The sequence below is a fragment of the Anolis sagrei genome, chromosome 1 (genome assembly GCF_037176765.1).
Source record: "Anolis sagrei isolate rAnoSag1 chromosome 1, rAnoSag1.mat, whole genome shotgun sequence".
Taxonomy (NCBI): domain Eukaryota; kingdom Metazoa; phylum Chordata; class Lepidosauria; order Squamata; family Dactyloidae; genus Anolis; species Anolis sagrei.
In genome coordinates this window covers 116,573,970-116,601,867 of record NC_090021.1, presented here as the reverse complement: position 1 = coordinate 116,601,867, position 27,898 = coordinate 116,573,970, and the positions used below count along the sequence as shown (strand labels likewise).

Genomic DNA, 27,898 nt, shown 5'->3' with positions numbered 1-27,898 from the left:
TGGAGATATGGTGGTGGGATACAAATAAAGATTATTATTATTATTATTATTATTATTATTATTATTAGTAGTAGTAGTAGCAGTAGTATTTATTCTGGTGCCTTGAACTGGGCACAGTATTCCAGATCATATAGAAGGCAGAATAGAGTGGCGGCACTACTATATCTTCTCAGTTGCTTCGGTTCATACAGCCCAGAATTGCATTGGCTTTTTCTTTAGCTGCCATATCATACTGCTGACTCATATTTAGCTTGTAATCTGCTGAGGCCCCTACATCCTTTTCACATGTACTGCTTTCAAAAGAGGTGCTATCCATTCCATACGACAAGGAGTAATTGGTTTTAGGCTTACGTAAAAATCAGTGTAGAGATAATGTTCAATGGCATTTGTTGGAGTCAGTAAATAAAGGGGTCTACAGCTATACATTACTAGATATTTTAGACTTCATATATTTCAGTGTAAGTGCTTTCAGTTATAAGATTTCCCTTTTTGACAGATTTTTTAAGGGAGAGAATGTGCCTGGATTTATGTAGCCAAAAGTACATATTTGAATAATAACTTTTTTGAAACTCATTCTGAGCAGAATACATTTTATCCTTATTTTCCCTCTAGTACATGCTAGTTCTGTAGGCTGTCTGAAAACTATACTGTTTAATAGGGTTGTGCACAGATCCACTTTCAAAAACAGTCTTCAGCTCTTTTGGCTGGTTCAGATGCCCATAATGGCATGGGCTCTGCTGCCCCCTTTTTTTTCTTCAGCCAGAACAGAACAGAACAGTGGCTGCCAAAAAACAACCTTTTGGTTTCTTTCATCTACATGTGGGGTGTGGGGAGGGAGACAGCCGCTAGAAGGGAAAGGATCCCAGAAACTGTATTTTCTTAAGCCCTTGCCTCAAACCCAGGTCTCTTTGAAAGACAGGAGGGAAAGGATCCCAGGAAGGGTTGTTTTCTTAAGCCTTGCCTTAAATCCAGGTCACCTTGAAAAACAGAATGGAAAGGATCACAGAAAGAGTGGTTTCTTAAGTCCGATGCCAGAAAGGGTAGCGTCATAAGTTCCCCATTGCTGCTAATGGGCCAGATCTTTCGGCTGCCAAGCTGAAATCAGCTTTTCCCATTAGCTGATTTCAGGAGACTCCCAAAAAAGGATCTGGGTACCCATTGAAATTTGCATACAAAAAACAAACCACAGTCTAGCCAAGTTGCACAACCCTACTGTTTAACTGAACAGCCTGTCCACCAGGAAAAAAAAAGCCCAAAGATTTTATAACATCAGGTTTCAAATGCAAATACGGTTGTAAATGTCACTCCTTCACAAGGATATGTACTGATTTCATACACAGATGATTTGTTGCTTAGGCCTGAATACTGATTTTTCTGTCCATCATACTAGATCAATGTTGTTGCAACACTGTTGTAAATACATGCTACGTGATGTTGCATTGATTAAAATGCTCTATCCTAACTGATCATGAAGAGTTTCAACTAATTTAATGAATAGATTCCTCCCACGCCCAGATCTTTACCTAGCCATAATAGTGGGACTGATGAATTAAAGATATTCAATCTAATAATTCCAAAACAAAAAGCAAACATTTCAAATAGTAATTTGACAAGCTTATTTTTCTTAGAGCAAGAATCTGATCATAAAAGGATTACTTGTCAAAATTATGTCAAGTAGTTACATTTCCTCCCATACACTGAATAAATTGAATAGGACTATATCAATATTACTTTTAAATGAAAAAGACTGGGCTCTTGAGATCACTTGACTGTATTCCACTCAGAAAAAAGTGATACTGATACCTTCAACAGTAGATGAGAAAACTTTTTTGTATTTATTTATTATTTGTTGTATTTGTATACCACTCTTCTCATTGTTCTGGTTGCGGATGACACGATAAATATTTTTTTTTAAAAACCACTCTTCTCAGCCCTGAATGGGACTCAGAGCAGTTCATAGTGTTGGCAACAATTCAATGCCTTTGATAAAAACAGTATAAAGCATCAAAATTGACCCTCTCCCAATAAAATATTAAACATTATCAAACACTGCACATAAAATAACATCACATATCACACAAATACATAGCCGTTGTCTGTAAACAGTCCTGGGTCACTGCACTTTCAACTTTAACTTTAAATATTCCTGAGATGGGCCAAATGCTTGGTTCCATGGCCAGGTCTTTAGCTATTTCCTAAAGGTGAGGAGGAAGGGAGAACGAAGAGTGCTTTCTCCTAAAACCTTTCCCACATCTGCTTCAGATGCTTGGAAGATTTTTCAGAGTATGTGAAGAGGGCTTGCCCCTTTTCATTTGTTATCATATCATCATCATAGGCAACCACTTGTTGCTGAGTGTAATTGTCTTAACAATAGTGCCTTGGTGGTGGGTCTGTAAGTGACTATGGAGATCTATTCTAGATCCACATAGTCTTCATATTGAGGACCTAGGTTTCCAGGGGGGAGACAGTTGCAACAAGAATTTGCTTTACAAATTCAACACTACCAAAAAAGTTCCTGACACTTTTTTAAAACATAGCAACTGCAACAACTATTATTTATGCTTACTATTGGAAACAAGAAGTAATTCTCACTCAAGCTTTATGGATTACAAAAATGTTGGACATGGCAGAGATGGACGAACAGACAGGGCTTAAACAATCACCAGAGCCTTCCAGAATGGCAGCCCTTTATTAACTATTTAAAAGAACAAAAGAAAATGAAAATATTGGGTTTTTGTAATAACATTAAAACATGGAATTAAAAACATGTAAATATAAACATTAAAATCACACAATCCAAAAATTGTATTTCAGGCTGTTCCAAATATTGCATATAATCCCTGATCATTCCTTTTACTGCTTATTGGCCAAAGGCTTGGTTCCATAGCCAAGTTTTTCCCCCTGAAGGCCAGGAGGGAGGGTGCTGATCTAATTTCATTGCAGAGGGAGTTCCATAGCCAAGGAGCCACCACTGAGAAGGCCCTGTCTCTCATCCCCGCCTATGGCACTTGCGAGGGAGGTGGAACCAAGAGAAGGGCCTCTCCAGAGGATCTTAATCTCCGAGATAGTTCATAGAGGGAAATACATTCGAACAGGTAACCATTTAACAATGGGCCAGAACCATTTAACAATGTTAAGTGAGAGGCCAAGTTTTCCATGTGCTTCTGCAAATATTTAAAGTGGTTTGTAGACCTTCCTCTGAATGAAAACAGGCTATGTTCTCATCAGCATACTGAAGTTGTTGTGACCTTATTTTGGCTTTCAGCTTGCTGAGGCTAAAGACCTTGCCATCTGTCTGATATGTGATTTCCACATTGTTGGGAAGCTTCCCATCAAAAAGGTACAGAATCATAGTGATGAAGATGGAAAAAAGGTTTAGGGCAATAACACATCCCTGTTTGACATCTGACCCCACTTTAAATTAGTCTTTTTGGGAGTGGTTGCTGTTCAAGCCATTGTGCCATCCTCCACCATGGAGGAGCTGCAGATGTTCACGAACTTATCAAAGCACCCAGTTTCAAGAGGATGTTCCAGACAGCATTACAATGCACGGTGTCAAAAGTCTTTGCTTACTTCTTCCAAACTAGGCAGTGTTGCAAGCTCATCTTTGGTTTGTTGTGAATTTCTCAGCAGTATGCCCTCAAAATGCACGTTATTATTGATTTAGGATTGATTGATTTGCACGCCCTATCCTCTCCCAAAATTTCCATCCCCGTTATATCCTACCTTGCTCATGCCCAGCATTATTTTTTAAAATTTAATTTTACATTTGGCCCAGCCATAGGTTTTAAATGCTTGTTGTGTAACTGTACTGCTTATATTTTATTTTATTTTTGTTTATGAGATGTATTTTAACTGTTTTGTATTGTTTGTTTGCTATTGTTTTTATTGATGTATTGTGGGCTCGGCCTCATGTAAGGCGCACCGAGCCATTGAGGAAATGGTAGCGGGGTATAAATAAATATTATTATTATTATTATTATTATTATTATTTGTTGTGGGGTTTACAAAAAAACCCTCTTCAGTGACATAGTAACTGCAGTTATGATAGTGCTCTTTCCAACGTAGTGCAATAGATTTTTTTTATCATTTATAAGTTTTGTTCCATTTGATGAACATAAAGGTTTAATGCCATGATTTGTTGGGTCATAAATGACCTTTATGGTTTTAAAAAAATCCCCATGCCTCATGGACATCTGCAAAATGTTGGATTTCTTGAGACTTTTTGGTACACCATATGTTCTTGAGGTTTTCCCTATGGTCTATTAAACCCCTCAGATCACTTCCAACTATTGTTCTGTCAAATCAAATATCACCCTTACAATATTTCTGCATATAAGTTTTCCTTCTAAAATGAATAATGTTATCACTGTTTGACCATGTTCTCCAGTGGGTGGAGATAATCTTGAACCATTTTTCTGTTTTCTGAGGTTTTAGCAATCCCTTCCAGTTTGGTGCTATCTGGAAATTCAATGAGTATGCCCACTATTCATCCATCTAAGCAATTCATAAATATGATGGATCAAAATGAGTCCAGTTACAAACCTGAAACAGCCCCCTTGTCAATTCTATTCACAATGACAAGTTGCCATTAGTCCTTGAGTTAAGCCCTCCATCCAATAGCATCATGTAGCCAAGATTTTCTGGTTTGTTTGCAAAAAATATCATGGGAGGTGAAGCCTTAATGAAATTGGCATATACAAAAGCCACAGCATTCTGCTAAATACCACTAAGAAAGATTGTCATAAGTATCATGATCTGAAAAGCAAAATCTATTGGAATTATCACATTTTTGGCATTAAAAAAGAAAACAGTCAATACTACTAATGGAATAAAAAACATGGGAGATGAGAAATACTACGGTGTTAAATGTGGTGCTCCCCTCCCTCCCCCTGCACCATCACCATGGAACCTGTGCATAACATAAAATCTCCCCACACAAAATTGTGTCTCACAATCAATGCATAATAATACTTAAAAGTTTTAGAACATGGACACCCTGCAGAATCTATTATGAATGCAGTTGATATTTTCAAATAAAATAACCTTTCTTCATTAGTATGCAGCACCTCATTTTCAGATAGGTGTTCAAGCGACATGGTCTGCAAGCAAATTTATAAAAATAAAGGATGCTGTCCTAATAATAAATGTGCTGTGCATTACAGTTTCTCTGTGTGGGTGATATGGAGGGGAGAGGCGGGGCTGGTGCTTGTACAAAGTAAATTTGAATCTAAAATAATGCATCTGAAGAAATTAGTTCTATTTTTGTCCTGAACATTTGTCCTCACTCTTCACCCACATACCACCTGAGCACCTACCTGGCAAGCAGTTACAGTAAAATTTGCCAATCACATTATGGCAACTAGCTCCATTTTTGCAGGGTTTGACGGCACATTCATCAATGTCCATTGAACAGTTTTTGTCTGACAGAAAAGAAAATGAAACGTTAAAACTATAAATCATGTACGGTTTGGGATAGCAGAAAAGCTACTTCATAATCCAAGTGACAACTACATAATTTAACTTATCCTGGTCGGGAACATTGTATTTTATGTTTATCTGACAGCTTTAAAGCAAGGTATTTTTTTTTATATAGATCATAGATAGTAGTTAAACAAATTACATCTTTTGGAACTAAAATTATACACAGTCAATCATTAAGGATTTACACATATATTTTACAAGATTATTATAAAATTTTATTTTCAATAGTATAATTACGATTAGCATGATGTTGTATAGTCTTAGAAATATAAGGTGTATGAAAGACTGGGAAAGACAATAAATTAAAGACAACAAAAAAAATCTAGTGAAGACTAATTAAATAAAGGTAAAATGGTTGAAGACATATTTATAGGACTTCCCCACCCCCTAATTGCCCATTTTAAACTAGTCCAAATTCTATTGAGACACAATAGCAATTTAGCACTGTTAATATGCACATTGACTGATTATTCAACTAATTTTAGTATTTTCCATAAACATATCACCTCCAAAATAGAAAAACAAATATGACATCACAACTATGCAAATATTTCACAAAAACATGCATGCCAATGAGTCAGAGAACATTAATATTATGACTACCACTACCACTACTACTACTACTATTTCTTTTCTGCTATTAGAAACTTTCCCTGAGCAAACTTTTCTGTTATCAGAAAAATGGGAGACTATCTCCATTTCCCCCTTCCTCTATGGCTTCCAGCATAACCTACATTACTTTTTCAGAGTATATTTGGAAAAGTGATGTAGGTAAAGTAAATCTGATTGAGAACCAGAGACGTAAAAAGTTTACAGTCACCACTTCATTTGTTCTGCTAGCATCATTGCTCTACTTGGGTGGAAAGAGGCAGTTTGGGGATTTAACCCACCAACAATAACACAGAATAGTTTAATGAGCTCATCACATGGGGTACTTTTTTGTGCCATGTGCCAGTTGCTTATACATTTATGATGGAGCCCTCTGCTTCCCATCTCACAATGTAGAGCAACGTTCAGCTGGGCTCCATTGCAAAAATATAGCAGCATGCAAACCAGTGCATGCTGCTGCAGTGTCAACACAAGAAGATTCCCATGTTTAATAGAAGTCAACAGAGGGAAGCCAGACAGCCAATGCTTCCCTCCCATGGGATGGGGTGTTGGGTGAGATGGGTGATTCAGGGCATAGAGCGACCACACAGACCCCTCCCCCAATGGATACTCCATGATGCATGGCAATTCCAGTGGCCTGTCTGATGAGGTCATAAGTATTTTACAGTAACTGGTCTTTGCAAATGACCTAACTTGAAAAATGTTGTTCACAGTAGAAGCTGAAATGCAATGCTAGTATAATGGAAATTGATTCTGGCTGGAACCAAGATTGTATTCCCTATAGGTCCCTTCTACATGGCTGTATAAAATCCATATTATCTGCTTTGAATTGGATTATATGACAGTGCAGACTAAGTTAATCCAGTTCAAATCAAGTAATGTGGATTTTCTGATTTGATAACCTGGATTATCTGGCAGTGTAGAAGGGGATTTAGATTCAGAACAAATGTATCAACATTCTTTTATTCTGGGTTTAATTGCAACATCAAAATAATGAGAGTACTGCTGTTGCTTGTAATTTTACCATGATGTATGTGTAGCATGGCTGTAAGAGGCATTAATTCCTAATCATGTTTTAGGTAGAGACACTGTTCTCATTTACTTGTTTCCAAACTAAATGGCATCAACTTAAAATCTGAAAATAAATAAATTAAACCTTGATGGTATTCCCTAAACAGCTATACAAAGGATGAACAAGTTTCATTTCATCTCATGCTATTCTTAGATGATGAATGAACACATTTTCTCCAGATGATTTCAACTCTTAAGCTTTCATTCTAATTAAAGAAATCATGCTAATTATTTGCAGATGAGAAACTTTCAGCAAATTATGCCTCTGATTTCATGTAAACAAGGCACTTTGGTTAATTTCAAACAGGGAGAGAAAATTGTGTTGTTGAACCATAATTGATTTTCTCTTTAATTTTATGCAACTCACTGGTAGTTCCACTCTTTATTCTTTATACAGAAATTAACTGTTAAGTACATAAAGCATCTAAAAGCTCCTTGAAAGACAGGATCTCCAACAATATATCTTCATTTCTTTTCTAGAGATTGTAGCATCAAATACCCATGATATTCTGCAGTCACTCTTTGGTTTTCCCACTCACTATCCTAATTTTCACATTTCCAATTTGATTGGTAAGAAAGAAAGAGACATGTATTAAATGGCCAATGTGAATCAGTGAGTGATGTGTGTTTTGGCCCTCTCCAGGGGCTATACGTATTAGAAACAAACATATATATCCATAATAAGCTTAATGTTGCATGTGTTTTAGGCATTGAATAATTGCCATATGTAAGCCGCCTTGAGTCCCCCTTGCGGTAGAGAAAGGCGGAGTATAAATAGGGCAAATAAATAAATAAATAAATAATATATTTCGAAATTTAGAAAAGAACAACACATATTTCTATTTGTACTAATATAAAATACTTTAATGCTTTACATTGAATATAGTTAATGTTAAGAACATAAAAAACAGATTTTTTTTGGAGCTGGCAAAAAAAAAAATCCCCACCCCTCTCTCCCTATAACTAGACTGAAAGAAACTAGGAGTTTCTCAATCTTTTCCTGGCTGTGATCCCTTGTTTCCTTCCTGTGTCCACAGTCCAACAAGTAAAAATGTATCAATTTATCACTGCTTCCTCAGCCGCCGCCTTTGTCGTGTCACTGCGCTTCTTTGCAAAGCCCTGACTGTTGCCCACTGCCTTCACGGAACAGCATTGCAATTGCCACCAAGGCCCGCCTATCGCAGGAGCCGCCAGGTTTGCATGCCCGCCTTCCTCAAGCCCTGCGAAGGTGCAACAGACAGCTCCACACACTCCTCTCGCCACTCAAGGAGGGAAAGGAAAGCAACTCCTTTGGGAGTTGGCTTTCTGCTTCTTCTGGAGACACTGCTTCTGGTGCTGCTTCTCCATCCCATGGCAGTGGCGCTGCAGCCCTGCCTGGCTCAGTGCTCCTGCTCAGACAGCACTGTGGGCTGTCATGGGCTGGTGCTGCAGAGCATCCCCAGAAATGTCCCCCACAATACGGAACACCTGTAAGTCCTCAGTCACCCCTGCCTTCATTCCAGAGGGGATAGGCAACCCCCCTCCTTAGCTTGCCTTTCCTCCTCGTTCTGGGGAGGGCTTGGATGGTGTCTTCCTGACTGGCTGGAGTGAGTGAGGTTGTACTGGGTGGCCACTGGGATCCCTTCCAACTCAAGGGTCCAATTATTGTTGTTGTTGTTGTTATCCAGCAAAACTGGATAACCTGTTGGGAAGGCTTGGATGGGTTTCTCCTGCCTGGCAGGAGTGAATGGGGTTGGACTGGATGGTCACTGGGGTCCCTTCCAACTCAAGGGTCCCGTTGTTGTTGTTGTTGTTGTTGTTGTTGTTGTTGGTATTATCCAGAAAACTGGATGGCCACCTGTTGGGAGGGCTTGGATCGGGTCCTCCTGCCTGGCAGGAGTGAGTGGGGTTGGACTGGATGGTCACTGGGGTCCCTTCCAACTCAAGGGTCCCATTACTACTATTATTACTATCATCATCATCATCATCATCATCCAGGAAAACTGGATGGCCACCTGTTGGGAGGGCTTGGATCGGGTCCTCCTGCCTGGCAGGAGTGAGTGGGGTTTGACTGGATCGCCACTGGGGTCCCTTCCAACTCAAGGGTCCCATTACTATTATTATTACTATTATCATCATCATCATCATCCAGGAAAACTGGATGGCCACCTGTTGGGAGAGCTTGGATATGTATTCCTCCCTGGCAGAATTGGAGTCAGATTGGATGGCCATTAGGGTCCCTTCCAACTCTAGGATTCAATTATTATGGTTGTTATTAAGCAAAGCAGGATGGCCACCTATCATCCCAATGTGTGTTTCTGCCTGGCAGAATTAGGGTTAGACTGGCTGGCCATTGGAGTCCCGTCCAACTCTAGGGTTCTATTATTGTTGTTGCTGTTGGGGAAAGGACGTTGGACCTGGCCCTGGGCTCACTCTAGGAAAGGCAAATGTTTTCCCCTGACATTAAGTCCAGTCATGTCCAACTCACGGGGTTGGTGCTCATCTCCATTTCTAAGCCTAAGAGCCGGCTACGGAAGAGGGGTAGTCTTGTATGGTGAGTATATCCCAAACTCTATATTTTAACTGGAAAATGTGGGGGTCGTCTTATACGCCCAGTCGTCTTATACACCGGAATACACGGTAAATGTTTTGTTTGTAAACAGAACATGTTTTATTGAACCATACCTTAACACTATTGAAAAAACTTGTGTATTTTTGGGAATATATAAAATAAAGCCATCCTAAGATCAGGTTTTCTCAAAAAGTTTCTTTACTTTTCTATTATATTAGCAAAACCAAAAGTATCCTTCATCATGATTTTAGTAATTTTTGTAGTGCTTTCTAAAGTATTTTTATTACATTGGCTCATTTTTTCTGACCATCCGATGAAATGGATAAATAAATAAATATTAGAATATGGAAGAACCAGTCTACCCCTGTTTACCTTGCCTAGCCCTGTATACCTTTGGTAGAATGCCAAAAAGTGATCACAAGCATAGAAATTGCATTTGCATCAACATTTTCCATACAGCTACAGAGTCTGTTTAAGAGCCTGCAATTATATGAGCCTCATCCACACAAAAACATCATATAAACATAGGCAACTTTCATCAAACCATCTTAACTGACGAGAGATTAAGATAAAACAAAATACAGGTTTGTGGCCCTAATATCACATTTCTTCTCCTCTATGATTTTTGCATTGTTAACTGATGAAGAAACCAGTAAAGCTTCAAAAGCTTACATGATGTATTTTATACTTTGGATTTGGCTCAATAAATATATTGCTGCTTTGTGTATTTGGGATTTTGTTGCTTTTTGCTGCGGTCAACACTGTCCTAAGTATGGTATAGGCATAAGAAGTCCCCCCCTCCCCCAAAATAAAATAAAACAACTTGTATACATAAGTGATCCTGGCAGATGATAGTGTAGAACTAGGGCTGTTGTTGAACTGTACCTCCCCCAAATCCCAGCCAACATAGCACATGGCATGAGATTATTGGAATGGAACATCAAACATCTAGATAGCTAGGATTTACCCACTCCTATTTTTCTGAGTGATTCTCAACAATCTGAACAAAGCTAGGTTAATGGAAGCTTTGATTCTGAGAAACACAGCTGAGTCCCAGCCAAGAGAAGGTCTTTCATCTAGTGTAATGTCAACTTGTTCATGAGACAGAACCAATCACAGGTATTTATTGCAGACTTTTCAATCAACAATAAATTACTTAGAACACATAGGGCATGGCAAGAAGAAAAGAAGGCTAGACAAAAGTGAGATTTTCTATATGACAAAGCTATCCATCAGAAAGACAAGGAGGATTTCAAAGGGCCAAGGGGTATAAAGGTTTCAGTGTGCATTTTACAAAAGGCTGAATTAGACTCACCATTTGACCAAAGCCCATTGTCCTTACATGGCAACTATAGGATGAATTCATGGCACTGATGTATTTCTACATCCCTATCACATACTCCCAAACAAAATGATTCAGAGAGTGGGTAAAGAGAATGGGCAGTACTGTAAGAGCAGGCAGTATTAAACAAGACATAAATTAATGACTGGTACTTCTTTTGCAGAGCTTGAATTGTTATTTTTAAGAAGAATGAATATAATGAAATATTGAAACTATTCATAACTAAACCATAGTGAAATAATCCATAAATATGGGGCACTAGGACACTACTCTGGAACACACACTCTAGTTCATCATCGCCTCAAAACCCACAACAGAGTGCAAAGTCATAGCATACAGTAACCCAAGAACAATTTGATTCTCACCTTTCACCCTTAAGATGTATTATTAGAAGTAAGAGAGTTAAGTAAAAAAGACCAAATGCCAGCCTGAGTACAACTAACCATTCACACCTCTTGGGAGAAAATATATTTAAGAAGGGGGAAATATAAAAGGAGATGTTTGACAGTATAACTGTCAGATAGAACTAGTTAGAAATAGAGATAGGATGTGATAGGGAAAACATTAAGTTTCTGATTAGTTGGGACCGTGGATAGAATGGTTGATAGTGAAGTGTCTGAGAAAAGACTTCACATAAATAGTTACATGGATTTTAAAATAAACTTACATGTTTGTTGTTAGAGCCTTCTCTTATTGAATAAATCCTTGTTATGGTTTCTTTTTACATGTCTGCCTGAGTCATTCAGTTACGGGTTTTAAAGCGAAAATCAGTGACACAGTTACAACTCATCCAAGATAAAACGTGCTTGCTTAGCCACCTTAAGGCCCCAAATATTAACCTCAGGGAGCTGTTAGTGTCTTTGTGAGTAACCCAGGAAGGGTCTGTCACAGGCTGTATACTAATAAAAGCCCTTTCTTGTAGTAGTGTCAGTCTGCAAAAGCCTATTGGACTATGAAGGTCTTTGCTTGCTCATTGAAGGACAACAAGGGATGATTAAGTCTAGCATCTCTGGGACAGCCATCCAAGAACCTAGGAACAGCCTTTGGGCCCATCCAGACAGGCCCAAACATGGGACCTGTCTGGTTTTTTTTTTTTTTACAAAGAGCCTCCAAACTATGCACTCTGTAAAAATGAATGATTTCGGAATAACTACAGTTATTCCAGATTAATTAAATGCCTCATTAGATTTGGGCCTTCCTGAAAGGCCTGGGTATAATAAGGTATTGGGCCTGTGCAGACTCACTTATAAGTAGTCCTGGGACTACCCAGGGGTGAGTCCCCATTTGCTATCCTGTACCTTTTGGGCTCTTGAAGCCCAAATGTCAGGGATGGCACCCAAACCCTCCCCAGCCCCCAATTAAATTCCTCCTTGTGGCCTCCTGGTGTGAGGAAATGATGTGCCAAGAGACCGGGGGAGGGGGGAAGAACATCTCCATCCCTCCCTGCCTCTTGGTGCATCATTTCCTCATGCTAGCAATCCACAAGGAAGAACTTAATGGTGGCCAGGTGAATTTTCTTAAGTTTTAAAGGGGGGGTTGGGGGGGGAGACTTTGCAGGGGGCTGCATGGCATTCCAATTGCTATTGGGATGGCATGTAGCCTCGCCCAGAAAACCTGGGTTTTCAGGGTGCAGTGGAGACAAAATTGCACACCAAAGTGTGCTTTAAAACCCCACTTTGGCACACATTTCTGGCCTGCCTGGAAGCACCCTTTGATGCTCAAAGTATGCAACCCAACATAATGTCTTTAAAAACAATTGACCAAAAACATTATAGTGGATAGCGTGTACTTGACTTTTGTTAGAATTAGGATAGTTACCACTGAGATAAGTGGGTTTTTAAAAAAACTTCTTTCAATTAACTCAGTAACAGTAATGTCATCATTTCCAATGCTCACCCTACACCCAGAGGATTAAGGAAGATAATTGATGAGCCTTATTGTATCATATCTCACTATTATTATTCACAAAGGGATAATGTATAAAATGTGACCATCACCAGTTATTTACTTTTAATTTTGCAAGGTATAATGGAACCTTTAAATATTTATTGTTTCATTTCAGATCTCAGATAATGACTTACCAGTGAAGCCTGGAGGACAAATACAAGCATAGTCTGCAACCAGGTCTAAACATGTTGAATTGTTTTTGCAGAAGTGGTAAGAGCAGTCATCAAAGTTGATTTCACAGTTCAGACCTTCAAATCCTTGGTTGGAAGAAAAAGAAAGGGCAGTATATTATTTACCTACACTTCTGTCTCCTTTCTGAATCCCCTCTTTGTAAATAATATATTGATCCTTATCAAATTGCTCTAGAAAACAGAAATAATTCTCTTTTATAGCTCATAGTGAATGCTTTCTAAAAGTCGTCTAGGTCCTCATCTGTCATTATTAAATTGCACTGCCTTTTCAACAGTAGTAATATTTAAAGAAACAAGTACATCAAGCAAAAAACTAGATCACTACACCAATATGTAAATGCTTAGGATTAGCTGTATGCAACCACTTTGTCATGGATATGACAGTGCTCTACAGTAATATGCCATTTGTGTGATAATTAGAATATCTCCTGCTTCCATTGTCCATTTTTTATAATAACCCAATGAGCAGTATTGCTAATGCCCCCATTTTAGGGTCATCTCTTTTGAATTAGATCTTGGGGAGGATTTTGTCTCTTCTTCTTTAGCGATAGGATAAAGTGCCACAGGAAACAAGATGATTTCCAGTATCTCCAAGGACAGGATCAATCCACCCATCCTCCAGCTATTTGGGCACAATTGGCTATTTATATCACATCTATAAGAAAGTGCTAGTTTGGAAGTTAATGCTGGTTTAAGGAACATTTATTAGCCTTCCAAGAGCCTATTTTGGTGTTGGTTTGCTGTCATCGTGCATTCAAAATCTAAGGGTATTGTGGAATGGGCAAAAAAATGGCAATGCCCTAGGCAATCAGAAAAAAATCTGCTTCCACAAATCAGTCACCATGCACTTGGGGGTGGGGGTGGGGGGGGGGAAGTAGAATGCGATAAACTCACTCCTGAAAATATTTCAGACCAGGCTTTGAACTAGGTGTTGTTTTTTATTACTTTGACACAGCAGGCTTGCATTTTAGTGTTGCTTCTTGCATTATGGTTAGCTTTCAACAATGACGTGGCCACATAATCTAAATCAATTCTCAACTCTTCAATACAGGGCTGAAAAGGAAAAATAATGTAATGGTTGCTGTTGTTGTGTACCTTCAAGTAGTTTCTGAATTATTATGACCCTAAAATGAACTTATTATAGGAGCTTCTTGGCAAATTTTATTCCGAGAAGCTTTGCCATCACCTTTCTCTGAGGCAAACAGGACATCTACGCAAACCATTTAATGTTGTTTCAATCCAGTATTGAAAAAAAAGTGGTTTCACTGTGCAGATGACTACACAGGAAATCCTAGAACCAGTTTGATGTCTGGATGGTGATGACACAATCTAAAGAGCACTCATGCACATTAAGGGCTTTCTTTTGTGTGCTTTTGCAGGCATTTGTTCACTGGTAGTCACTGTCTGAAGCCAACTTCAAACTCATTAAACGTTTGGTGTAGTTGAGGGGCTCAAGAGTGTAATTTGCCCAAGGACACCTAGTGGGATTCCATAAATGCCCCCTCCCCCAAGTTCTTGCCATGCACTCAAGCCACCACACCACGTTAATTTCCTTCAAAGATGTTCATAATGTGCTTTACTTCTGGAAAAGAAAAACCATTCAATTCCAGTAATGCTCTGCAGTACAGCAAAGTAAATAAATACAGATACAATGAATAGAAAGTGTTTAATATTTTCCCACATCAGAAATAGGTCACATAGAGCTGACAATCAACATTTACACAATGACCTTGTGGCTACATTATTGTACCATGGCTAGAATGGTCTATGTCGAAATCTCAATTCATTGGTAGATTTTTTTTTGTCTTGTCAGGAGTGATTTGAAAAACTGCAAGTTGCTTCTGGTGTGAGAGAATTGGCCGTCTGTGAGGACGTTGCCCAGGGGACGCCCAGATGTTTTGATGTTTTGTCATCCTTGTGGGAGGCTTCTCTCATGTCCCCGCATGAGGAGCTGGAGCTGATAGAGGGAGCTCATCCACGCTCTCCCCAGATTTGAACCTATGACCTGTCGGTCTTCAGTCCTTCCGCACAGGGGTTTAACCCACTGCAACACCAGGGGCTTGGTAGATTATGGCCCACTGATGTTTCATTCTATCCTAATCACAGGCCTGGTATGAGAATAATAATCATGTAAAAAAGATTGATTTTGCATGGTACCTTAAGGGTCTTAATTGAAATATGGGATATAAATGTAAATAAATAATACTTATTATAGTCCCCATAAATGCTTGTCACATATACACAGAAGTGGTACAGCACCCCTGGAATTTTAATTACCCCTGGAATTGCTCTCAGACCCGATTCACTGTTTGGTTAAGATATGAGGGAGACTGCATCTAACTGCCATATAATCCAGATTATCAAATCAGATAATCCTGATTATCTGTGTTGAATTGGATTATCTGATTTGATAATCTGGATTATATGGCAGTTAGATGCACTCTCCCTCATATATTAATCAAACACTGAATCAGGTCTGGGAGCAATTCCACAGATGGGTTGAAATCAGAGATCAACTAAGACTACTGGATTATATGGAACATCTCAGTATGATATCAGATTACTGTTCTAATGTGGGCGCCTCCACTTTGATGCTGTGTGGCTGTCTCCTGTATAATTTTGGGAAATTTAGTTTATGGTGGAGCCTTTGGAATTCTCAGCTGGAGAGGTCCTCGGCTTCCCTAAACTACAGAATTCTGCAGGAGACAGTCACATGATAGCAAAGCGGCAGCACCTGTTTTAGAACAGTAATGTGATATCATCCTCAGTCTTTCTGATAATGTTCTGTACAAAAGCCTCCCAGAGTTATATTCATCCCTTCTTTACACTCCACAGTGGCCACCTCTGAAGCTGAAAATAGGTGTTTAACTGCTTAATGTTTCTTCATATTGTTTCTGAATACAATACAACACATCAGATATGTTCAGATAGATGTCTTTCCAAATGAAGTTGGAGATATGGAAGACTGAAGTATTTAAACTATTATTTTTAACTGATCTATGTATCATAGTTGTACTTTTCACTACTGTAAATTATTCAAACAAAAAGCTAGGGTTGTCCCATCCTTCTAGAAATGGTGCATATAAAAATAGCCTGAACCCTTTTTGTAGACCAACTTTTTTGGTGTGTGTGTGTGAGAGAGAGCACAACACAAAATATCTTTATTCAGTAGTAATTCCTCTTGTGTCCAATGGGATATATCTTCAAATAACTGCACACCTTAATTTCCAGTAGCATTTCATGCTCATTGAGTTCTTCTCCCCGTTACAATGATGGTAGTGAAAAGATGTTTTGGACAATCTAAATACTTTTGTTAGTTAAAGGCCAAGGTATATAGAGAGCTAAAGTTGCCTTACTCCTGCTCTACATGTTGCATGCTTCTGCAAAATACTCATCTTGACCCCAAGTTCCAGCCAGCCTAACTCCTAGAATTAGAGATGTTCTCTGCTAAGAACTGACAAAGAACTCTTCAGTTTGCTATCTGACATTTTCTGCTCTTGTAAATCTATTCTAATGCATGGTCACACTACAAAATGACTATCATTAAGTGCTGTCACAGGCCATGACTGCGGGAAGACCATGACTAATGCTAAGCTATCAGCACCCACAGTGCAGGGCATATTCTCATAATTTCTCAAAATGACCGTGGAACCAATTTCTACTGATCCCTAAGTCATAAAACTTTACAATTACCCTGAGTTCATTAATAATGTATACAGTAACAGATCTCATTCACACACAGACTTTAATCAGACCCATGTCTCGCTTCCTGATAACAGCCAATCCACAGAATTATCGCTTTGAATACTAAGTATTATCTCCCCCACCCCATGTCTAACGAAGGAAGGCATTTGAAAATACAGCAAACGATTGTATTATCTGATTAAACATCATTCTGAAATCATACAGTCTGTGCATTTTGGTCACAAATTTAAGTTGACAGAGATTTGGGGAAAGGTGAATGGATATGTAGTACTATAGCACCGAGGAACTATAGAAAAATAGCACCAGTTTTCACATGAATCACTTCATATTTTGTCTTTCATGTCTAAATGTCTATGAGAAACTATTCCCTAGCACCACCTGTTAAAAACATCAAATGCATAAAATAAAAACTACTGAAATGTAGTGCCCAGGATTCCAGATGGCCAGTACATAATAGGGATGAAAATAATTGTAATAAGTATTCAAATCTCATTCAAAAATACGTTTCTTTTAATGTTGGAATACCATGGTGAACAGATTCATAGATGGATGAGATCTTTGCCTTTCTGTAAATATATGTGATATATACGATATATACAATATATATGATATATATGATACACACACACACACACACCCATATATATATATAGTATTTCACTAAGTCTAAGGTGCAATTAGGAAAATATTATAATATTTGCTTAGAATTTCCTCTGCATGCACAATACCATTTTTTGTTTCAATGTGGCTTTGTGATGCCTTTTCTTGTCTGCAAGGGTCTATTTTATTAAGTCTATGGGTCCATTGAGGAGGCAGCAAAAGCAGGAAGCATCACTTACATAAAAATACTCGTAAATAGCTATCTGGCTGAGTTTGAGGACAAAATGGTGAGGACCTGCCAGTGCTATTTGCGGCTGGGACCCTTCCCCTCCTTTTTTTCCTGTTGGAGATCAGACAGTTTTGAGAGAGAAAAACATGAAACAAATTGAGTTTTTTTAAACTCCTTAAGCAAGGGGGAAAAAAAGGTGTGCCTTAGATTTGATGAAGCACTGTGTGTGTAAGTGTAATTTACTGCATATAAAGCAAATCTGGACGGAAAACATTTTCTGCTCAGAAAACAACATGGACTGAAATTCACATCACACGTGGTCAGTGTTACTTTTTGGGTAATATTCCAATATCTTCTTAAAAGCTACAGGTTTCCCACTTCTCTAAATATTCTGTTTTGTCTGGTAATTTGTGTTACCCTCTCAAAGAAGATTGTAAATTCATTAAAAATGTAAAGCAATTGTACTAGATTTTCAAAAACTTGTTGATAGCCCATTAAGCTGATATTTCTGCTGAGGTGTTTCAATAATCAAAATTCTGCCTTGGCAAGATCAGTTTCCTGGATCTTGGACAAGTGAGTAAGCAGAGAAGATAACCAACAAGAAACCATACCAAGAAAGATGTTGCTCTAGCAATGGGTGGGTTCAAAATGACTAGATTAGAGATTATGTTGACCCCTTCATTCTCATCCCTCACCCCACCTCTCTCACACACTTCATATTATAGCTTTTATTTCTATAAATGCATTTTCCTCAAAAGTAGGACTCAGAAATATTTGACATGTTGCCATACTGGAAATGCACCTCTGCCTCTTGATCTCTATTCAGATTTGCTGCCAACCCTCTTCCTAGGTTGCTTAGAGTTAACACTAATCAGAGTACTTCAGTTTCTACAGCCCTTGAAGCCTTCTTGAGTGGACACCCCACAGGAAAGTGGTTTAACTAGACTGCCTCATTACACTAGTGAATTTCAGTTTCACAATACCTATTTCTACAAGTGCAACAGTAATGTAGATCAGTGGTTCTCATCCCCTGGGTCCCCAGATGTTTTGGTCTTCAAACTCCCAGTAATCCTAACAGGTGGTAAACTGGCTGGGTTTTCTGGGAGTTGTAGGCCAAAATGCCTGGGGACCCACAGGTTGAGAACCACTGATGTAGATGATCCAGTGGAACAACACCATTGGGTTTTCTGCTTTGCTCTGCTTGCACTTTCATCTTCTGTGAGCTAATGCAGATTTAATGAGTGATCGAAGGTTTTCACCAGTAGAGTTGAGAGTAAATGGTGCACCTTTAGTTCTAGAGACTATGCTGGAACTGGAAATAAGTACTGAAGAAGAAGAGGATGAATGTATGCCATAGAAATAATGCAGTTTGATTCCTCTTTAACTACCAAGGTGCAATGTTATGGAATCATGGGAACTGAGGTTTGATGAGGCACCAACAACCATTGACAGAGAAGGTGAAAGAACTTATAAAGTTACAACTCCCACAATTCCTCAGCATGGAACCACGATAGTTAAAGTGGGATCAAACTGCATTAGTTTTACATTGTATGTGGAAAGGAGAGATAGAGTTGGTTGTCCTCACCATACTGAGAACACTGAACCCCCAAATTCTGAACAATGTCTTCCAGTAATGTTAGGTGTCTGTTGAAACAGTAAGTGGAAAATTAATCCCTCAGCAACACCACATACTTGTGCAATGAATGCCAGGTGCTTTTTTTGTGTGTATCAGGAGTGACTTGAGAAATTGCAAATCACTTCTAGTGTGAGAGAATTGGCTGTCTGCAAGGACATTGTCCAAGGAATGCCCGGATGTTTTGATGTTTTACCATCCCTGAGGGAGGCTTCTCTCATGTCCCTGCATGAGAAGCTAGAGCTAACAATTGGGTGCTCATCCCGCTTCCTGGATTTGAACCTTGCTGGCACAAAGGTTTAATGCATTGCACCATCAGGGGCTCCATGCCAGATGCTTTTCTCTCTATTTAAGAGAAGGAAACTGGCAAAACCACCTCTGAGTTGTCCTTGCCTAAGAAAACCCTATAGAATTCATGGGGTCTCCATAAACTCACAGGTGACTTGAAGACATACGCACAAAGAAAGACATTGTACTACTGCATAGTTAAAAACAACAAGCAGAGTGTCAGACATAACATTCACACTTAGAGATACAACTATTCATAATCTTGATGCGAAGAGACTGCCTTGATAGACAGAGATGCAAATGCATCTTCAGGAATGCACAGCTTATTTTGATAGGAAGAATGTTTTGAATGCTTTGAAGATTGTCATGAAGACAACCTTGCAATCTTGGCAAATTGTCAGTTATAATAAAAATACATTGTGTTGAACAACTTACCTTCAGGGCAAAAACAATCATAGCCATTGACATCACCCACATAGACAGCACTATTCAAGCAAGGCATTGGGTCACATGTGTTGGCTTTACTTTCACAGAACTGCCCTGAAAAACCTGCAGAAAATATTGAAAGCACACACACACACAAACACACCTTATTTTTACATGTTTTTTTTTTGCAGGAGAGGTAAATAGAGGTAAGTAGAACTGCACTTTATATAATGCAGACATTGCACTTTACACATTCACTCATTGGAAATAATCGGATGAGACACAAGCAATGGGGTAAACTAAATTAAGGTTGTGCATATTTTTTATTCTAATGAACCCAAAAATCTGCAGTAGGTCATCCAAAATGGAGAGTTGAATTGAGATAGTGCTCTTTTTTCACTTTCTCCACAAGACCCAACATTAAGCTGCATACAGACAGTTATTAACCAATTGGTGTGTGGCTCAGCAAAAAAAGTGCTGTTTTCAGTTCTGTTTTCAGTGCCCCCCCTCCCTCCCACATCCGTTCCATGTATCGGAAAATTCCCAAATTCGGGAGAGGGGGTGCAGTTTTTGGTTTGGTAAGATTTGGTCCATTGATGCCAATGGGCAAAGTTTAGAGGATAATTTCTCTGTCATTTTTAGGCCTATCAGGATGAAACTTGCCTCAATTGTAGGCTACATCCCCCCCCCCCCGGCCTTATTTACCTCAAGTAGGCACTCGGGGGGGGGGGGCTTCTGGAAGGGATAGAGACAGCTGACAGGGAAGAAAGAAGACAAGTAGCTATCACTTCTATGTGCTCTCTCTTGCCTGACTTGCAAGGCTGTTCAGCCTCTGCCTCAGGCAGAGTGCCCCTCCCCCCCCCCACATTAGCCATGAGATCCGACTGCTCTAATCTGTTCTGGCTTATCCTTCAACTGCCCCCTGCCTGAACTGTTTTCCATGATCTGGTAGCCAGATTGCCAATTTTTTCTGAATACTGAATCACCAAACGGAGTCCTACACACCCCTATTAACCAACTGGTCATATGTGACCAGGAGACTCTCTGAGGGCTATTGAAACAACCCCGAAGACTATTTCCCTCCCAGCACTTGAGCTCCATTTAATTTAAGCTGGCAGTCAGTGAACCCTCTATCAAGAAAGTTTGCATAAAATTACAGCCTTTGCATTCAGGAAACAGCATAGTCAAAATGGCCCTGTCTTTGCATCTTCTGGTGGGGAGTAAAAGCACTTCTTTTCTAACAGCCCTTTACAATTGATGAGGGTTGAGCTGCTCCCAAGCAATCCGGATAAGGGATACTTAACCTGTATTTCTGAATCCTCTCTTGTGATACAGATACAGGGAAAAGCCACAGAATGGGTGCATCTCAAAATGAGTGTGAGCTCATGTTGTCTAAAACCACTTGAACTGGCTTCTCTAGCAGAAGCAACATCATAATAAGGTTTCTTCATCTATGTCTGATTGCATTGTACAACCACTCTGCAGGATCTGACTGAGCAGCTAGCTGGATAAAGCACATCTGAGCTCCATGGTTGACACATTTTCAAGGGGTATTTTGTTTGACAGCCAGAGCTTCTCATGCCTTCAGTTTGAATGAAGGATGCTGTCATCATAGAACTTTCTCAAGATTCCCTCCCTAAGGATAAGGGGGAAGGGGAGAGATTAATTTTGTAGTGTACCATGTTCCTTGAAGATGGGACATTATTAAATGATATTTTTGATGAGCACAATTATTTTAATAGCCTCCCCTATAATTCTCATTATCTTCTACAAATTACAGAGGGGCAATCACATGAGATTTCAATTTCATTCCCAGTTTAATGTAACACATATTTAATTGAGAATAATTCATGTGCTGATACCGTCCACCCAAAAAAATCCCATTTGAAGCACAGCACCAGCATTATAAATTGACAGCACTTTACTTCATGGATGGTAAAACTGTAAAGCAAGGTGGTAGTAGCTATCTCTTTCCGCAAGAGGGTGAAAAATATGTTTATGCATAAACCATGGTTATGTACATCAAGATAATTTTATCTTCAGCGGTCACTCCCAAGTTCTAGAACCCCCTGTCAAGGCAAAGCAATGGTCTCCTTGCCGTTATCCTTCTGCTAATTTGCAAATACGTTTTTTAAAAAAAAAAAACTTGAAATATGCTTGCAATTTAAGCTGGATGACTTCTGAGTTCATCTGCCTTGGAGCCCCCGGTGGCGCAGTGGGTTAAAGCCCTGTGCCAGCAGGACTGAAGACCGACAGGTCGCAGGTTCGAATTCGGGGAGAGGCGGATGAGCTCCCTCTATCAGCTCCAGCTCCTCATGCGGGGACATGAGAGAAGCCTCCCACAAGGATGATAAAACATCAAAAATCATCCAGGCGTCACCTGGGCAATGTCCTTGCAGACAGCCAATTCTCTCACAACAGGATGCTCCTGACACGACAAAAAAAATCTGCCTTGGTTCCTTTCTGTGCATCTTAAATCATTTTTATTCTTTTAGAAAACATCTGTGTTTTTGTTAAATTGTTGCCATCTTAACCTACTATTTATTTGAAAGGAAAGCAGGCTATAAATTTAATAAATTAATCAAGAATTTTTTTATTAAATTGATATCTTGCCTTTTAATCAAAAACACAGCACTCCTAATTATTTGAAAGTTAGAACAGAGCTACATAGATACAGTAGTATGTACATATGGCTCTTTCACAGCACAGCACAAATCCTATGCCTTTGCCATCAAAGAATGTAGGACCTCATCCCACACTGATTAAACATACAATTTTTAGAGCTTCCAAAAAGATTGAATGATCGCTATCCTTTAATATTGTAGTTCCTCCTTGGGTTCCTGTCTGGTTTCCATCTGCAGCTCATTAGATTTTGGAAATGGATAACAATTGTCGTAAACCATAAACTTCATGTAAAGTATTGCTATGTTTTCTGTATGATGAATCACCATAGTATTCATCCATCTGCATTTCATTTCGATTGCTAGTGGCATGTCATCCTGCAGCACTCTGGGTTCTTTGCACATCCATTTTTGATTTCCTGATCTCCTGTTTGTTTCTCCAGAGAAAGAAATATTATTCACAAAAACTATTGCATGTATTTGCAAATAACCTTGATTTCTTCAAGTTGTGTGATAGCAAAAAACACACAGTGAAAAACTGAAGATAGGAGGAGATGGGTGTGTGTGATGTAAGTTAAATCTCTTCACAGACGAAATGCTACAGGATACATATTCAATGACCTGTAATGTGATGAAGTCCTATGTGAAAGTGACTTCAAAAAGCCATTGCATAAGATGACACAGATCCAGGCACCATTTCCATGAATCCAGGTTGTTCTAAAAATGAAAACTGGCATTGGATGAGATGGACGTATGTTCTCATTCTATCATTTGGCTATGTATGCTAGAGAAGGCTAAAAATATCACAAATTAATTATCTTGCAAAGGAACTAGTATAAAACACTAAACCCTTGTAATACAGAAGCAGCCAACATTGCTTGAGGTGTGGAAAATTCTAAGGCAGTAGAATATGCTCTTCACAGAGAAGGGTTCTCACATAAGTGTACTGCATAAAAAGCCATCAAAATCTGGCATACTTCAAATGCCTGTTAATCTAGCTCAGCCCCAAAGGTTACTATCAGAAGCAGAGCAGAAAAAGGAAATTGTTCACCTCCACATGAGAACAAGGAAAAGACTAGTGAACTGCACTTTCCCTTCCTTCTAGGTGGCAAGAAAGGCAGTCATTATCTTCTCTTCTAAAAGAAAGAATCTCCAGTTTGAGGAGAATGTTATAATGAATTCAGTCATGAAGACTTTTCAAACACAATGTCTTCTTTAGTGCATGGTAAAACCTCCCCCCCCCCCCAAAATGAAGGATGAATATGAAAGTCATAGGTCCAACTTTGAAAGAGTCAGGTGGTGGAAAGCAGCTCAAGATTATAGAAATTGTTGTTTGACTGCAGAGCCTATTTGTTGGAGGCTATAGACAACCACCTATTTACATGATTATATTTGCCACACAGCTGTATGAAACCTTCATTGTATAAAGGAAGCAGCCACTTTAACCTCTTTTATATTGGGCCTATGAGACTTTTGCTCCACCAACTAATGTCATATCATTGTCCTCTTATCCACTACAGTGAGTGGGAAGTTTTTTAAAGGAAAGCACAGTGTCCTAACATAGAACATTTACTGATTACAAAGAAAGAGAGCAAGGAAAACCCCTTTTATATGACTTCTGCCTTTCCATTACCTTTTTTTTCTTATGGGATTTATCTACCCCTCCATGCCAGAATTCAGCCTGAATTTTGGCACTGTTTCCTTAATAGACAGTGCTGTCCACCATTGCACTTGGAGGATGATGGGAAATGGAGGCTTTTTTTGCGCACTGGGAATGCTAGCCAATTACATGGAATGAAATGGGCTTTTCCATTAAAATTCTGAAAAAGAAGTCCAGATGGACTTGGACAAGTCCAAACTCGAGAAGGCATTTTGCAGATATAAGTTTTCATTCTGGGAGTGGCATGTCACCACTGACTTACTAAACCTGCTGTAAATTTCTGCCCTCACACTGAAGAAACAATAATGATGTGGAGGTAAAAGTACTAGGATTGTATGCTGCATTTTCTATAATGGCTCATCAATTATGCAGCATTGCTCAGAATATATTGGTAGTATGCATTCGATTCTGATCTGTCTCAAATTCTTCAGATGTTAAGAGCTTGTCCAGGGCAAAGTGGGTATCCTTTAAAAGGACCTAAACATCTTCAGGAGACAAAGAGGAATACACTGAAAGAGTAATTGTCAAAAATGAATTCATTTCCTCCTAAGATCATCAGATGAGGAAAATGCAGTTCACTAGTCTTTTCCTTGTTCTCATGCGGAGGAGAGATGAAATAGTGCAGTATTCTGCATGGAAGCTTTAACTTTCAAATAAGAATAATTTCTCAGGGAACTCATTTTTGGTTCTGTTTTCAGTCATAATGATTGTGTAAGGAAGTCAGAAATACCTTTTCAGTTGCTAAATAGAAAACAAAAACAAAGTATGTTTATTTTAAGACAGCTCCCAAATATCTTCATGATATGGTTGGATTCATACCATACTTACATGTGGTATGAAATGCTGTTTCTTTTATTTATTTATTCCTGAAAACAATGGAGAGGAGAAGGGACTTCCCAATCCCCCAAATCAGAAATAACCCCCAAACCCCGAAATTCAGAGGTGGCACTAGAGACTAGACTTGTGCACAGATCCATTTTAGCCATTTTACTTTGGTCAAATTGGCTTCTTTGGTTCTACCGGGTGGCCGTAACAGCAAGGGCCCAGCCGTCACATTTTCCTATCCATAACGGGACCATGTGGTAGCTGATCACAGCTTCTCCTCCCCTATTTGTCATCACAGTTGCATCCTGACTTCACTGTATTTTTTTTTTTTGGCTTGGCTTCTTGCTTGGTCTCTCTTTTGATTTTTTTTAAAAATTTTCCTTTATTTTCTTGATTCATTTTATTTAGTGGGACTAACTGGGAGTTGGCAATGTGTGGGATGGGTGCGTGGGATGTGTGCATGTGCTCACTTGAAGAGTCACCCTTTAGTTCTTTTTTCTCCTCCCCTCCTCTCCTTCATAAAATACTTCTAAAAGATAATAACTATTATTAATAATACTAATCCCAGCAAACAAACAGAAAAGCCTCATTCTCAGAAACCTACTACCACCTATTACCTTTTATCTAAAGTAAAGTAGAAACAGCTTTAATGAAGCTTTAAACCTGAGTGTGTGGGGAGGGGGGGGGGAGGCAGGCAGGGCCTGCAGTGCCAATCAAGAGAAAAGATAGATCTTTGTAAAGGAAGTCCAAAGGATAGCTCCAGGTCATCACTTTTCCTTGCCAGTGGGAAGTGAGTAGCCTCCTTAAAATTCCTTAATGGAAAGCTGAATGCAGGGAGAGAGCGTGTGCTCTGCCCCCTGTTTCCTCTAGAGTAGAAAGTAGAAACGGCTTTGCGGAAGCATTAAACTCAGATCTCCTCTATAGACCAAAGAGAAAGGATCACAGAAAGAGTGGTATCTCAACTCTCATGCTTTTTAAACCAGGTCTTAATGAAGAATATAAGGACAAAGGGAAGAGGAACCCGGGGAGCCCCCCCCCCCCATTGCCACCAAGATCTAGCCATAATTCTTTTGGCTGCAGTTTGGAAACTCCATCTGGCTGCGTACCTGTTTTTGGGAGACACGCAAGAACGAATATGGAGGTCTACCAGTATCTGTCAGCAGAAACAGATAGAGGTTCAGCTGAAATGCATAAGCCTACTAGAGACACTTACATGTTATGTGGCATTTTCATAGACATCATACAAAAAGACATTAGAATATCTCTTTTCTAATATTCTCAGATAGTAAAGGCTTGCATCCAAACACATAAATACTTCTCATTGATGTTTTCCAGGTTTAACACCCTCAAAAGAAACAGACCTACATTTTGGGCCAATCTGATCATACATAAATAATTTGAAATCACAAAATTTTGTAAGCTTCATCTACTAAACTGCTGCAATACCTGCAAAAGCTTTTAAATCATTTAGTTAAATAGCTGCTAGTCAACTTCCCCATTAACAGTTAATGGGGAAACCCAAAGCTTCAGATTTTCCAAAGTAAAGTTCTTATTTAGACTAGAGCTGAAGACGCATTCTTTGAAATGGTCCAAGTAGAACCATCACAATTTATGATGCACCAAAGCAAGATTTGACCATATATTTCATTTGATTAAGCTCTGATTTACATACAACCTTGAAGAGACAAAAAAAACCCCTATGTTGTGATAAATTATTTTATGCTGACTAGAAATCCTGCCACTCACTCAAACTTTGTTTCCCCACATCCGCAGCAGCATGCGCAACTGTGGGAGTGGAGAGAGGTAAACCTACTGACACATTGGGTGTTAAAAGGGAATTTTGAACTTCTCCAGAGTATCAGGTGATCTGGGGGTTGGGAAGAATCTCTTGTTTTTGAGTCTGGTTTCAGTGTCTTTGCCACCCTCTAACTAGCCTACCAGTTTGACCTGGAGCTTTGAGCAGCTATGTTGATCAGGGATTGCGCTCAGGTGCTTTGGTGTTTCACCCAGGGAAGGCTAGGGGCTAAAGTCAGGGAGAGGCTTTAGCCTCTCCCCTATCAAATTTGTTCCCCCAAATTTAACTAACCACCACCATTAAATATTTAAACTGGTAACAATGAATAAAGTTGCCCTTAGTTCAATCCACTTATGGTGCCTGGTCTCTTTATTCCTCTGGTTTGTCAGCAATTTGTGGTGCCCAAATGCCCCCTGTGGTTCTTCTGTCCTTATTTTTAGCGTCTCTGGAATTTTTAGATCCAAAGAAAGTTTTTTAAAAACAGGAAGTGTTAGGAAGATAGTTTTGTTCCACTTGCTCTTTTAAAAAGTTCTTCAAAGGATGGCTGTTGGAAGGGGTTACTAAAATAGTCTTAAAGTCTGCATCCGGACCACAGTTTGTAGAGTGTGAACATATATTTCATTACTATCTGGAAGGCATCTACAGGACTTAGCACACATTTACAACATGTAGCAAGCCCCCTTTGCTCATACTGAAGTTGGTACCTGTATCCACTGCATTCAAAGATGCCAAAGCTGAGGAAAGCTCATGGTACCATCAGGATAGCATTTAGTATATAGTTGATTTCCTCTTCTACCACCACCACCTTAGAGCATGTTGTCCTGTACATAAAAATGCTTTAGAGTAACTTGTATTTATCTTAATTTGCTTATCTAAAAGTAGGCAATTCTCTGACTGTTGAATATTATGTTTCTTTATTGT

At 39.1% G+C, this 27,898-nt stretch overlaps 1 protein-coding gene across 3 annotated transcripts in view; it reads right to left on the bottom strand.

Annotated features, from left to right (window-relative positions):
- EYS (eyes shut homolog) overlaps positions 1-27,898 on the bottom strand; it is a 1,026,188-nt gene that overhangs the window by 655,883 nt on the left and 342,407 nt on the right. For 2 of the 3 annotated variants that reach the window (XM_067468024.1, XM_060752827.2), the window contains exons 13-14: positions 13,139-13,261; positions 5,319-5,423 (exon numbers count right to left, since the gene is read on the bottom strand). In XM_067468024.1, coding sequence (XP_067324125.1) covers positions 5,319-5,423; positions 13,139-13,261 — 228 coding nt within the window. The remainder of the gene's footprint in view (positions 1-5,318; positions 5,424-13,138; positions 13,262-27,898) is intronic. The other variant, XM_067468032.1, reaches the window with a different exon arrangement.